Here is a 13,559-nt window from a genome sequence, read left to right on the forward strand (position 1 = left end):
AGTAGCATGGGTGTATAGATGAACATGTCATGTTTCCAAACCTTCCAGAAGATCTGTCCTACAATAATATTTAAAAATCAACTTCTGTTCTGAGAAATGGTGGGCTGGGTTGTGGTAGAAAGGAGGAAAAAAAATCCAAAGCGTTTTAATGGTTTCCATTGTTCTGCTCAAGCTTTAGTCTCGATGCACATCACAACTGCCAGTGGAGACGTAACTGTTGCAGATACAAAGGAACTGCTCAAATTACACCTGTGACAATTATTACAACAAGGCGCTGCCTGCGGAACAAAAGAGTGATATCTAAAACCACTTACACAGAAGGTACAGAAAAAAAATCAATTACTGTTAAGGCTTTGTTGCAGGTGTTTGGCTGTCTGGTATGTCACACTTAAAATAGTGTATTGTCAACAGCAGATTAGTGCAACAGACAAATATTTTCTGCCTTTAAAATTACCAAATTACATGTACAGACAAAAACACAATGGGCCTGTGGACTTTAGTCACTATTTGAGATACATTTTTAGAACATCTACTTCCACCGTTCTGATCCACGGCGTAATATAACAAGATCATTTGGTTAAGGCTTGAGGAATCCTGGCAAATTTATAGAAGCAGCCTAAACCTTTAAACCTTTCCATGACAGGATGCTATCATCTTGAGACAAAACAACACATTGTTTCCTCCTGTGTCATGGACAGCCAGGAAAGTAACTCCCTGCTTAAGCATTGAAATCACAGCATATATTCTTGGGATGGCAATAAACCAAAGTGCACTGCATTACACAGAGTTTGTGCTTTATGTGTGAATCACCACATTGTGGTTTGATTGTGACAGCAGTCAGACGCCTTCAAAACAACATTTTTTGCCACCAAATATTTGTGCCCTAGATGGACCAGGTAGGTGGACTTTCCCACTGGAGGTCTGCATATAAGACAGCTTTGTTTTTCACTGGTACTTGAATTTCCAAATTATCACTTGATGAACAATGTGCGATATAGAAGACATCATTTTTATTGATTATCGTTAACCAGAACCTAACCCAAATGTATTCCATCCCATTCAGTTCAGACCTAATCTTGAGTCTTCAATTGAATTGAATGGGAAAAAAAGACAAAAATTCCAGGCCTGCAGTGAAAATTATCAGCGCTCAGAAATGTGTGCGCTCAGCTGCCAGTGTAGTTCTGTGTCTGATGTAAACAAGACCTTTACTTGAGAGTTCAAGAACAGCTTGCTCTCTTTTTGTGGAACATAATCAACACATTTGTAGATATAAAGTACGGCTTTAAAATGTAACCATGCTTGTTGAGCCACTTTGTTGTCAATCAGACATCAAGGCTCTCCAAGGCCTGAGCTCTTCACAGCAATCTACCTTGCAACAGAAAGCCAAAAAAGGTCTGTTGCAATGTGCCAAGTAGCCATTGGTCATGTAAACAGGACACAGTCAAATTTATGTAAGTAGAAATTAATAACTTCCCATGTGTAAGAAACAGTGCCAGTAGAGAAGCGGGTGTTACACCGCATGCTGGTATTTAAGCTGGTCCTGCAACTTAAAACCTGCAAAATTTACTTGAATTTTCATCCCATCATTCTTTACACCTTAATAAAGCAGTGAAGAGTTTGTTTATTACTAAACACATGTAGGTGTGTCCTGGGAGCTACTTTATTTCCCACTGCTAAAACAAACAAAAAAAAAGCAGAGCAAGCAGAGCAAACTGTTCAGTAAGGGTTTATAAGCTAACTGAATGACTGACTGCAACAGTAATATTGATTCTCCCATTGCAGAATTTACCATTACCAATTTATTGATGATGCATCTTGTTGAAAAATATTTACACATTAATAATATAAATGAATAATATTCAAACATTGCCATACTAAAAGGTGTACTGTTGCAAAATGTAACAAATTCAGAAACTGTAATACAACTTCCTGAATTCCTTTGTTTAGCCTGTCTACTAATTACTGATTTGCCTTGAAGTTGAAGTATTAAAAATTTTATATAATTAATTTTAAATTTCAATGTTTTTTTAATCCTATACCTTTGACAGTTGTATAATGTGATTTTATAAAATTGAAAACCAAATATTTAAGCCTATTTTGAATTGGGCTTTCTTGTATATGGGAGCATGTAACCATGACATCATGAAAATGATGGATTTTTACAGAGCTTTTACATTTAGAGTTTATTGCCAACTCAGAATTCTGACGATAAACCCTCACTGCTATTACCAGTAGACTAAATGCTGTAGGTTCATAAGCTGAGATAAATTAGACCAGTTGATGTATTTTCTTTACAGTCAGTCCTCATCTGAGTCTCTCTTTAATAGATCATTGAAATAGCTCCCGGATCTTCAGTGATATAATATATATAAAAATATATATTTTCCTTAAGGGACATTCACAGACATTTGATGAGCTGTTGCTGAAACCAGAAAAAAACCTCCACCCCTGATGACTGATGATTTTGTATGTTATTGAGATAGAAATGTATATCATTGTTGGACTTTGGACTTATGATACACCAGCTATACAATGACAATGCTTTTACAAGTTCATCATTATAATCTCAAATAATGCAGGATGATGTGGCCAGTACTGTATATTTAAAACAAATGAGCAGTTAGTATAGAATGATGAACTGGAAAGCTACATACATAAAATATTATATAATATTGCAATATTCTTTATTTTAATCTTTATTTTTACAGTACATCCATAGCTCCTGCTTTCTCTGCCTTCTGTAACATTAATAAACATGAATTAAAATTTGAACATTAGTTAAGTTATAAATGATAATTTCATAACAAAATAAAGTGAGATCTGTCGTTTGCATCTGCTTTTTAGAAGAAAATTTATATTTATTTCATATTATAAAATATAAACAGCAGCTCAGGTGTCAGTCTAGAAAAGGGTTTGTCACATTACCTTGTTTTATATTGCAGAATAATGTTTTCATTAACCATTATTAATACAACACACAAGCAAAAAACGACTTTTTAATTCAAGTTAACATCACATATGAATGACTTATGTGTATATGTGTATGAAATCAATGTACAAAAGCTAATGTTAGTAAGCTACTGCTAATGTTAGCTATATAAATAAAGCTAACACATAGATTACAAAACAACTATAGGCTATGCAGCTAGCTTGCGAAAATCTTTCATGTGACAGCAAGCATAATATATTATGCATGTGTTCGTCCTTGCTCACTCACCACTGACGTACTCTGGACTACCTCGTCTCTGTCTCAAGGTGTGTCAATCAGAACATAACAAAACAAATATGATAATAAGGTCATTTGAGTCAGCGTCTTCCCCCAAGTTGTGTCTGAACTGAACTCTCCAATCACACAAATGTAATAATTAAAAAAACATGTTAATAATTATTACTAGAGAGTACGAACAGATGGAGTAGGACCAAAAACAAATTCCTTGCTTGTCTTGTACAAGTTTGGCCAATGAAGCGGATTCTAAAGCTGATTCTGATTTAGTCTATTTTTTACAATTACTGTATGGACTATTATACTATTAGCAAAAAATAAAAGTAAATAAATAAAAAAAATAAATGAGGCAGGGTAACTGATAAAATTGTGTATGTCTTTACTCTCTTTGTTCATGCTGCTAATGTCAAGAGCAGTATAAAATAAGAATATGGTCTTTATAACCAAATGGATCATGTTGCCTGGGTTTATGGAAGGTTTTAATTGAGAGCATGTAGTTGATTATGTCAATACAATACAGGAAGCCTTCAACTGAAAAGTTAAAACTCTTATCTAAATATATTTAAATTCAAAATTTGCAGCATGGTTCTAAATTTAAAGACGGAGCAACTGGAGTTCCATAAATCCTTATACAGTATGCCAATATACATCACACAAGCAGTGTCCTTCTTAAAGTGTAATGTTTTTGAGGATCCAAAAACTGAACATAACAGTCTTTTCTCCACTTCAGCCATTGTGAGTTACTGAGAGCTTAAGACTTTGCATCCACAATCTATTTCCCAGGATGAGGATCTGCAGCTTAAGAAGCCCAGGTCCCCTTTAGTCACTCCCTTTTTAGCCCCCTTTTTACTTCTCCCTAACAATGGATCTTGCTCCACCATGCAGCAGCCTTCCAAACAGTGAATAAAGTTAGTCCAACATACAGCCCTTAAACCCAACCCAAGTCTGCTACTGGGCAGCCACACTCGTAGACTTGTTTGTTAATAGTCCAATTAGATAATTGCCATCTTTCACTCCCTTTTCGCTCGGTTTCCCACAAAGGCATGAATGGCACTCAGGGAGAGGGGCAGCTTGAAGGGGGCTTCTGGCCAGCTAAGGTGACAAGAAGGGCCAGGGAATGTTCCTTGCACTAGGCCACTAGTTTGAATTGAATCATTGTAGCCTAATCAATGGTCTTATTGGATTACTGGCCACTGCTGAGTTCAGAGATATTGTTGCACTGACAATGAAAATAGCTATGAGTTGGTGGTTAGGTGGGTGGGTTACTAGTGGGTTGGAGGGAGAGTGGAAAAGAGAGGTAGGGGCGAATCCAGGGGTAAGTATTTGTGAGGGTGTGCAGGCAGTCTAAGCACTAATGAGACGTTTTTCTTCCCATGTCTTTTTTAAGCAGGTTAAGATTATGAGATTATTATAAGATGCCTGGGGGGCAATCATCATAACACAAATGCATATGGCAATAGAAGTGGGGACCTCACTGAATAAACACAACACAGGAAATATTACTACATTTCCCCTGAGAGAAGATCTTGGTGTCACACTGCTCAAACTTACTGGCCAGTCCTTAGCTTTTAGAATTTTGATCAGTGTGCATATCTTCCCCATCCTTATCACCAATCTTGCTCCTTCCCATTCCAGCACTTTCTTAGTGTCCCTTGTCTACACTAGCGTAGTGGTAGGATATGCACATTGCAGTATTGCAGATTGGTGAGAGAGCAAAAGGAAAATTAGATCAAAGTTCAGTGACATGCTGCGGCAAACAGGTGCACCATGAAAAGTCTGGGGGAAAAATGTCTGGCGGTGTCCTGCAGACAGAAGAATGAAGTAAACTGGAACTTTTTTCAGATCTCGAAGACTCGTACCCCTTGTGATTGAGAGCGTTCATGTTGAGTTCAGGAAGGCTTGGTTGCGAGACAAGACCAATCATTTATCTTGATTCCCTGGGTTGCGAACAGGCAGGCTGAATGGGACGAGGCGAGCAAAACCTCTTTCAAGAACTGATCTATTTTCTCAAATAATTTAGTGTTCACAAGGTTACGCAAATGTGGAGGCAAGCAAAATTACCGTAATCAGATGAAACAGTAAGTGTGCATCCATTGCTCTGATTATTCAGAGCTCGTCTATCAGCCAGTTGTCTATGTAAGGAGGAGAGGGAGGATTGAATTACTATTGAGTTTTGCTAAGAAGTGCATGATCATTGGGTAAAGGGAATTTGGTCTGTGATAATAGAACTCCTTGGTCCAGCAACCAAAGTATTTAACCAAACATTAGATATCTGACTCAGCCCAGGTGCAGTTTGAAACCAGAACCCACACTGTCTACACAATCTGGTGTGCTGTGGTCTCGGTGATAATCTTTTTTCCACCTGACAAAGGAGAAAAAGAAGTGCCACGGGTCTCAGAGGATAAACTGAGCATGGAGGTCAGGTACAACCAAGATTCGGAAGGGATGGTGCTGAAGAATGGACTAAAGGAGGGAAAGGATGGCAAAGATTCTCAGAGCAGCTTGTCCAAAAGCTTCCTGAAGGAGCAGCAGGAATCCTTTTCCCCCTCTGTGACTGTGGACAACTGTGAGACGAACAGAGGGAGCACAGTGGACCCAGAGTACTGTCGGAGAATACTGGTTCGAGGTAAGACTTGCATTGCTGGTTCTTGGGTGTAAAAACTAAATTTCCACAAAATAAATCAGACATTTGTGCAGCATGACTAACCTAGACAGGAGGACCATTTTTGTGTAGGTTAACATTATTTTTTAAAAAGAAGGCCAGTCCAGATTCTTACACTGGATAAACAATACAACTGCATCCATGTGTCTTCAGAATTTAGATTTATGATACACTGTAATATTATATTATTGTATATAAATGTATAAACATGTAAATAAACAAACAAGAAAGATATGATTAGTTAATCATATCATTGTTTAATTAAAGAAATTGCTTACACCTTCTTGTTTAAATACAAAAACCTACAGTGTAAAAGTTTATTCATTACTAATTGTATTTAAAACACTGAGATGAAAGAAGTTAGTATGAAATTTACATTTACATTCACAGGTATCAAACACTGTGTGGATCTGTGTGTGAGTGTCAGACAATACAAATACAAGACATATTTATGTAAATTCTTTCATTCAATTTTTCAATTTCTATATTTACAGTGTTGGCCTGAATATATAAGCAAAAAATCACTGAGTGGTTCTTTTAGTTTGGTTTTATCCAAACATAATTTTTATTAGAATAATAATAATTATTCTTTTTTATTATTACGAAATTATTATTACAATAATAATTTTTGTTGCTCATGGGGATACAAAATTTTATTTTACTCTTTAAGTAACGTTTCACCACAAGGTTTTATTGCTAAGTGATCACAGCACACACCACCATAATTTTTAGTTTGTGGTAGCATATTTTTTGATTGGATTGAATTGTAGGATTTTATAAAGAATTATGTAATATTTAATTCAGATTATTTTTAGTTTTTTCACCAGTCAAAGGTTAGTTATCGGTGGGGTTTACATTTGTAAACACAAATGTATGTCTTTTTAAATACAGATTTGTCTATATTGGACTTTATTCATTGAATGGGTTTTGTAATGTCATTGATGTACAATGATTGTTGTCATTTTTTTTTCGGTAAAGCTATGAACTAAGATCAGTAAAATTAAAATTCAGCATTCTCACATCAACTTCCATTTTCATAACAATAATATTAATAATAATACAAATAATGTTTACTCTGTACAGTACTGTACTGTATGTTGCTTAAGTGTTCTTTGGTTAATTTGACATGCATGTGGTTGCAGATGCTAAAGGATCTATTCGAGAGATTATTCTGCCGAAAGGTCTGGATCTGGATCGACCAAAGAGAACACGCACCTCCTTCACCGCAGAGCAACTCTACCGTTTAGAGATGGAGTTTCAGAGATGTCAGTATGTGGTTGGGAGAGAACGGACTGAACTCGCACGTCAGCTTAATCTATCTGAAACTCAGGTATGTATGCATTGTACTAGACTGAGCAATTGTGAAATAGATTATACATAAACAGGAAAATACCAGTTAGATATTTCCTTATGAGAACTGCTTTGCTGCCATGTCCCTTTTGTGCCTCTTCATTCCTTCTGCTATTTTGCTTTTGTTCAAAGTAATTTTACATTTGCAATCAACTCATATTAATCAATAACAGAAATGAATGTATATACAGTATACACATTTTGGTTATTTTAGGATAAATTGTTTTATGCTTCTATCATTTCCAGTGGTTCACTGGGTACAAAATAATCCATCAATTTGTCTGACTGATCATATTTAAAGCAGTGCGGAGTTAGTAGCTATGTTTAAGTCGACTTTTTCCATCTGTTTATTTATTTATTTTCAACTAGGTGCAAAACAGCTACTGACGCCATTAGCTTGGTCTTTGACAGTGGTGTTTTGTGGCTTTGAACTGTAAGAAGTTGACCTTGTCAGCAGGAGGTCAACTTTTTTGCTGCAAACAGCATTGTGAGGGTAGAAAATAAAAATTAATATAATTTTTATTAACAGCTTAGTAAATTTTATTTATTTAGGTTTAATTTCTTAATATATAAAAAGTAAAAAATCTTTTTTAATATAATTTTCACCAGGCTGTTGAGTTTGAAAAGATGTCGCAAGGCTTTAAAAAGATACCAGAGAAAATAACCTTTGTTTCCTATTCTGGCAGGAAAAAGGGTGCAGATTCTCTTTTCTGTCTGCTTATTGTGTATGTATGTGTCTTTTAATAACATTGTGAGATTAAGATTTTGTACCCTAACACTCATGAGCTTCTAATGACTTGCTCTGTGGACACCTAATCATCATGGTTTGGAATATAAACCACCACAAGAACTGTGGTTGTCCTTGCACAGTGAAACAATGTATTTAAATCTTACAGTATGTATTAATTTTGCATATGAGTGTGCATGATTTTACCATGTCTAAATCAATGGGTGCAAAAACATTAAGTCTAGTTAGTTTTAGAGTCTAATTTGCTCATAGGTAAGTATGGATAGTTGTCAGTCTATATATATATACACAGGTTAATATGGCCAGTGACAGACTTGGGAGATGTCCAGGGTGTAGGTGGGAGGTATTTTAAACAAAAGTCATTATTTTATCACAAAATACATTTTTGTTAATTCTAATGCAAATAGGCAACATAGTTTTGATAATGAGTAGTACAATGACATCCATCGTTTCTCTGAAGTTGTAGTTTACATGTGTAAGGTTACGCAGGCAACTGTGTGAATACAGTCATGGAAGGTTTTTATCAATCGAAATCATTGCCACAGTTGTGTTTGTGTGTTTGAGCTACTATATATTTGTATGTATTTGAAAATGGATGTGGTGGGGGTTGGAAAAATGCTTTATGATGTTTGCTGTGTGAGCAAAAGCTTTGGATAAAAGCCCCCTCACACGTTTTATAGTTCATGTTCATAGAGCTATTACCTATAAGTACTGAGGTTATCAACTTATTAATACTCTTTCATTTTACTGCAACTATCAGTGCATGTCATTTATTGCAGGACAATATGCTATACCACCAACAGAAAGCTGTGAGCTGTATCATAGGCAATATATCATAACAGATGAAGTCCAGATTGTACTTTAGCTTTCCGTTATTTGTGTTTCTGGCTAGGTGAAGGTCTGGTTCCAGAACCGGCGAACTAAACAGAAAAAGGACCAGGGAAAAGACTCTGAGCTACGTTCAGTGGTTTCAGAAACAGCAGCGACCTGCAGCGTCCTCAGACTGTTGGAGCAGGGGCGGCTGCTCACTCCTCCAGGCTTGCCAGGCCTCCTACCCCACTGTGGCAATAGCACCATGGGTTCTGCCCTGCGCTCTCCTTCCATGACCATGGCCAGCAACGGTAACAGTAGCAGTGGCAACACATCAGGCAACAGTCCTCCTCTACCTACCGTCACTAGCTCAGGGACAGTGGCAGGTCTACAGAGTTCCCCAGCCACTCACAGCATCTTTAGCTTCCCCATGCCCTCTTTACTAAGCAGTGTCACTGCTCGAATCTCTGCCAACCCCCTGTCCATGGCTAGCTCACTAGCGGGAAACCTTCACGAACTTTCTGCCCGATACCTGAGCTCGTCTGCTTTTGAGCCTTATACACGGACCAATGGGAAGGAAACTGTGGACAAAAAAAATGTGGAATGATCCCTTATGATTACATTGAAAGAAACTTGTTTCCCACGGACACACAGACATTTTTTTTCTTTCTTGGATTTTGCTGTCTTTGTTTGCTTGCTCTCAGTTGTTGTCATCTGCCTATGTCTTGTTCTAAGGGCCATTCACGTGTGTTCATGTTCAGTAGCTGTGAAGCTGCTGCAGAGTTGTACACAGAAGAAAACAAAGATCAGTAAAGACACAAGGTGATGGTAAAAAGGTGTTCATATGGAACTTTGTTACAGATGTTAGAAAAATGCAAATTGAGGACAAATTTAAAAAATAATACTAATACATAAGGGACAAAAACACTCTACCGCTACAAGAGAAGCGTTACATAGTGTACAGTAGTAGTGTGGCATAGGATTAGAATTGGTGACGGATAACATAAATAAATGAATGGCACCTTTCTGAATTGTGGGTTATTATTTGATTGTGTTCTGTGTCATCATAGTGAGTAGATTAAGAAACAGAAAGCAAGTTGTCAAACACCAGCAGCAGCAGTTTGAGACTCAATCAGTGAATCACAACATTTCAGATTGAAAATACAGCAGTGAAAGAATGTGCAAGGCCAATTCTTTAACACAGAGAAACACTGACAGAGAAAAAGTGTCTCTGTTTGAAGGACACTGCAAGGCCATTGTGTGTGTGTGTGTGTGCACAACCCAGGCAATAGACATGCAATTTGCTTATGCAGGTGCCTCAAAAAATTCAACTCACAAAAAAATTTGTCTATTTATTTGCATTACGTTTGGCATAATGCAGAGAGATTGATGTCATACAGTCTGATGGATCAGTGTTGTTCTCTCAATGTTAACTTAACTTAAATGTCTTCTCTTTGTGGCATTTTCATCTTATGCAATACCTGACTTTTTCGCATGTAACTTTAATTCGAGTGTGAGTTGACAGACTCATGTATAGTTCTCTTCTGCGCAGGGGTGAGTCCCAAGAAACACTTTTCAGCTGCTCACTTAATAAAAACCCCCAAAGTAACAGGTTTTTCAATCATCACAACTTTTCCTTAATGTGGGAATTTTTCAACAATAGTCTTTATAAAATATTTAGACATGTGAAGACTGAGTGGAATTATTGTAGTATAAGAACATGTACCTTGAGATGGTTATTTTATTGTAAATTATTGACTTCTGTAACTAATAGATTATTAGTATGTGGAAAAATTCTGTCTGTCTGTCTGTCTGTCTGTCTGAATGGATGGACGGACGGACGGACGGACGGACGGACGGACGGACGAACGAACGAACGAACGAACGAATGAATGAATATACTAGCAGAGCTGGGGAATCAGTTCAAATCTCTTGGTGCTGTTGTTGTGAAATATTTTGAAATTTGTCAAATGTGCTTTACCAATGTGCATATATTTATGTATATGGCTACAGACAAAAACATGTGTGTTTTCATTTTTTCTTTAATCATATAGCTATAAGTCAAAGCATTAGTAACTGTTGACTTACACATTCAATTTGTTCTTGTGTTTTTACTGTTCAACTTACATCGCACCATTTAGGTAGAATGCTGTGAAGAATAGAAGAAAGGGTACTATTTGAATTATTATGATTGTTCATCAAAACAATATCTCCCATATGCAAATCAATTATTTGCTTCTCAACTGAAATGCCTATATATTTTTGATTGTACGATATGAGACACATGATACAAGCAAATATAGAGAATGACAGAATCTGTCTTCATTTGTAAATATATAAAGAAAATGGCCAAAACTGTTGGATCTCATATTACTACATTAATAAAACACAAACCATTTCACTACAGTTTATATAATACTTATCATAAAACAAGTCATGATGCGTATAACTGCAAAAAAGGCACCTTCTACTGTCTGAAAACATTAAGATGAAGATCAGTAATAAATATTTTTTATTTCACTCAGTTTTATGTTACCAATAAAGAAAATTTAGATTCATTGAGTTTCTCACAAGCCTACGTTTCTTATTGCACACTCTTAACATAATTGGACTGAGCTGAATTGGTTACAAGACAATCCCCACTGAGCTACAGGGGAAGGTCCTTTTGTGTGCAGGAGAACAGTGCACCATTAAAAAGAGTAAAGTCTCGTCTTTAAAACCTGCAGAAAGTGCCTTCGGAAATTAACTGAAAAACAATCAGATAAATTCATTGGTTATATGTTTGAAGTGTATTTGAAGTTGAGCAGAATGTCTTACTCTGTGGAAAGTAATTGTGTTGTAGGAATGCTGCAGTAATACAACAATAGACAGCATTTAGATAAACATACATATTTTCAAATATTTAATGCTTCTAGTTCACAGCATTTGATTCATTACTATAGTCATGCAACTTTACGTCAGTGTGTAGATTAAGCACACTTTTATTTCAGCAAAGGATCCAAAATATTTGCAGTACTTTAAAAACCTGCTAAAAAACAGTACAACAGCACAAGGTGGTTTGCTGAACTAAACTCTTGTGAGCAGAAGCAAAAATTCACTCAACTGTGGCTCAAAAATTTCTTTTGAGAAAAAAAGGACTTATGCCTCCTACCCTTTATCTAATCCCCTCAACCAACCCTCCGCCCACTCTCTCCCTTCACCCTGAAGTCTAATTAGAAAGAAGGTAGGGGGTTGGGGCATGTGTATGTGTATGGCTGAGTATATTTGACCTGTCTTTAAACTCAGGTCCTAGGTGTTAAAAGAAAGGTTTCTTCCTGTCTTGTTTTTTGTAAGTGTTTTTTTGGCCTTGTCCCCCTGCAAAGCTTAGTCACTGTGCATTTTTTACTGAATAAACGTCTTTTACAAAAGTGTATTCTCGCATACAGATATGAAGTTGCAGGGTTCTGGCAACGCTGTTGTCTTTTGGGGTGTGCTAGGACTGACTGAGTAGCTACAACTAAATACACCACTAACTGGATTTTTACAAGAGGTACAGTCAATTTATTCTGTGTAGAAAAAGTGCATCAGATAACCTTAGCAGCATACATTTGTACATTTAATGTAGTCGAGCTGGATTCATTCTCCATTCAGCTCTCACTGACAATGAATAGCAGCTGTTGTTGGTCAGTTTTTTCACTGAAGAGACCTGGACCTATTAATGAGAGCTTCCCTGCTCAGGCATTTTTTGCAAACATAAAGGCTCCGTTGGTTCTGAAACTGACTTGTCACACACCACAACGTACAGTTCTTGTGTAGGACAGTGTCACTGCTCATTACTGTTACAAACTCCCCCCCGACAGTTCCTAACTGGTGGGCCCGATGAGATGTAGACAGGAGAGGGGTAGAACCCAAATGTAGTGACCCAAACAGGAAACTGGAATTAGCTATTAATTTATTAAACATTCCATGTCCCAATAGCTAGATTGGTTATCCAGGGATTGGGGCGCCTGGCTGAACCCTCTGTCAGACGGACCTTTAACTCACACCTCCGGGAGAGCTTCGACCAGATTCCGAGGGAGGTGGGAGACATAGAGTCCGAGTGGACCATGTTCTCCGTCTCCATCGTCAACGCGGCCGTTCGGAGCTGTGGACGCAGGGTCTCCGGTGCCTGTCGTGGTGGTAATCCCCGAACCCGGTGGTGGACGCCGGAGGTAAGGGACGCCATCAAGCTGAAGAAGGAGTCCTACCAGGTATGGTTGACCTGTAGGACTCCTGAGGCAGCTGATGGGTACCGGCAGGCCAAACGTGCTGCAGCCCGTGCCGTTGCGGAGGCAAAAACTCGGGCTTGGGAGGAGTTCGGGGAGGCCATGGAGGAGGACTATCGCTCGGCCTCAAAGAGATTCTGGCAAACCGTCCGGCGCCTCAGGAGGGGGAAGCAGTTCTTTACCAACTCTGTTTTCAGTGGAGGTGGGGAGCTGTTGACCTCAACTGGGGATGTTATCGGACGGTGGAAGGAGTACTTTGAGGATCTCCTCAACCCCTCCGACATGCCTTCTGCTGAGGAAGCAGAGGCAGGGGACTCAGAGGCGGACTCGCCCATCACCCAGGCTGAGGTCACCGAGGTAGTTAGTAAGCTCCTCGGTGGCAGAGCAGCGGGGGTGGATGAGATCCGTCCTGAGTACCTCAAGTCTCTGGATGTTGTGGTGCTGTCTTGGGTGACACGCCTCTGCAACATCGCGTGGAGGAGGGGGACAGTTCCTCTGGACTGGACAACCGGGGTGGTTGTC

At 38.1% G+C, this 13,559-nt stretch overlaps 1 protein-coding gene across 2 annotated transcripts; it reads left to right on the plus strand.

Annotated features, from left to right (window-relative positions):
• The first annotated feature begins 4,663 nt into the window (after positions 1-4,663).
• On the plus strand, positions 4,664-12,203 carry vax1 (ventral anterior homeobox 1). 2 transcript variants are annotated; one of them, XM_029127680.3, is made up of 4 exons: positions 4,664-5,301; positions 5,595-5,849; positions 7,028-7,215; positions 8,876-12,203. In XM_029127680.3, the coding sequence occupies exons 2-4, from the start codon at positions 5,636-5,638 to the stop codon at positions 9,398-9,400; spliced, it is 927 nt and encodes a 308-aa protein (XP_028983513.1). In that variant the 5' UTR covers positions 4,664-5,301; positions 5,595-5,635; the 3' UTR covers positions 9,401-12,203. The 2 variants fall into 2 exon arrangements, with proteins under 2 accessions (XP_028983513.1, XP_055358532.1); XM_055502557.1 differs by having other exon boundaries at positions 4,664-5,849.
• Positions 12,204-13,559: the final 1,356 nt, after the last annotated feature.

The sequence above is a fragment of the Betta splendens genome, chromosome 15 (assembly GCF_900634795.4).
Source record: "Betta splendens chromosome 15, fBetSpl5.4, whole genome shotgun sequence".
NCBI lineage: Eukaryota > Metazoa > Chordata > Actinopteri > Anabantiformes > Osphronemidae > Betta > Betta splendens.

Bases quoted from the DNA above. Each gene is read 5' to 3' on its own strand.
- vax1 (XM_055502557.1), top strand. From the start codon at position 5,636: ATGGAGGTCAGGTACAACCAAGATTCGGAAGGGATGGTGCTGAAGAAT. The intron at 5,850-7,027 runs GTAAGACTTGCA...ATGTGGTTGCAG, and splicing joins TCGGAGAATACTGGTTCGAG to ATGCTAAAGGATCTATTCGA. The intron at 7,216-8,875 runs GTATGTATGCAT...GTTTCTGGCTAG, and splicing joins TTAATCTATCTGAAACTCAG to GTGAAGGTCTGGTTCCAGAA.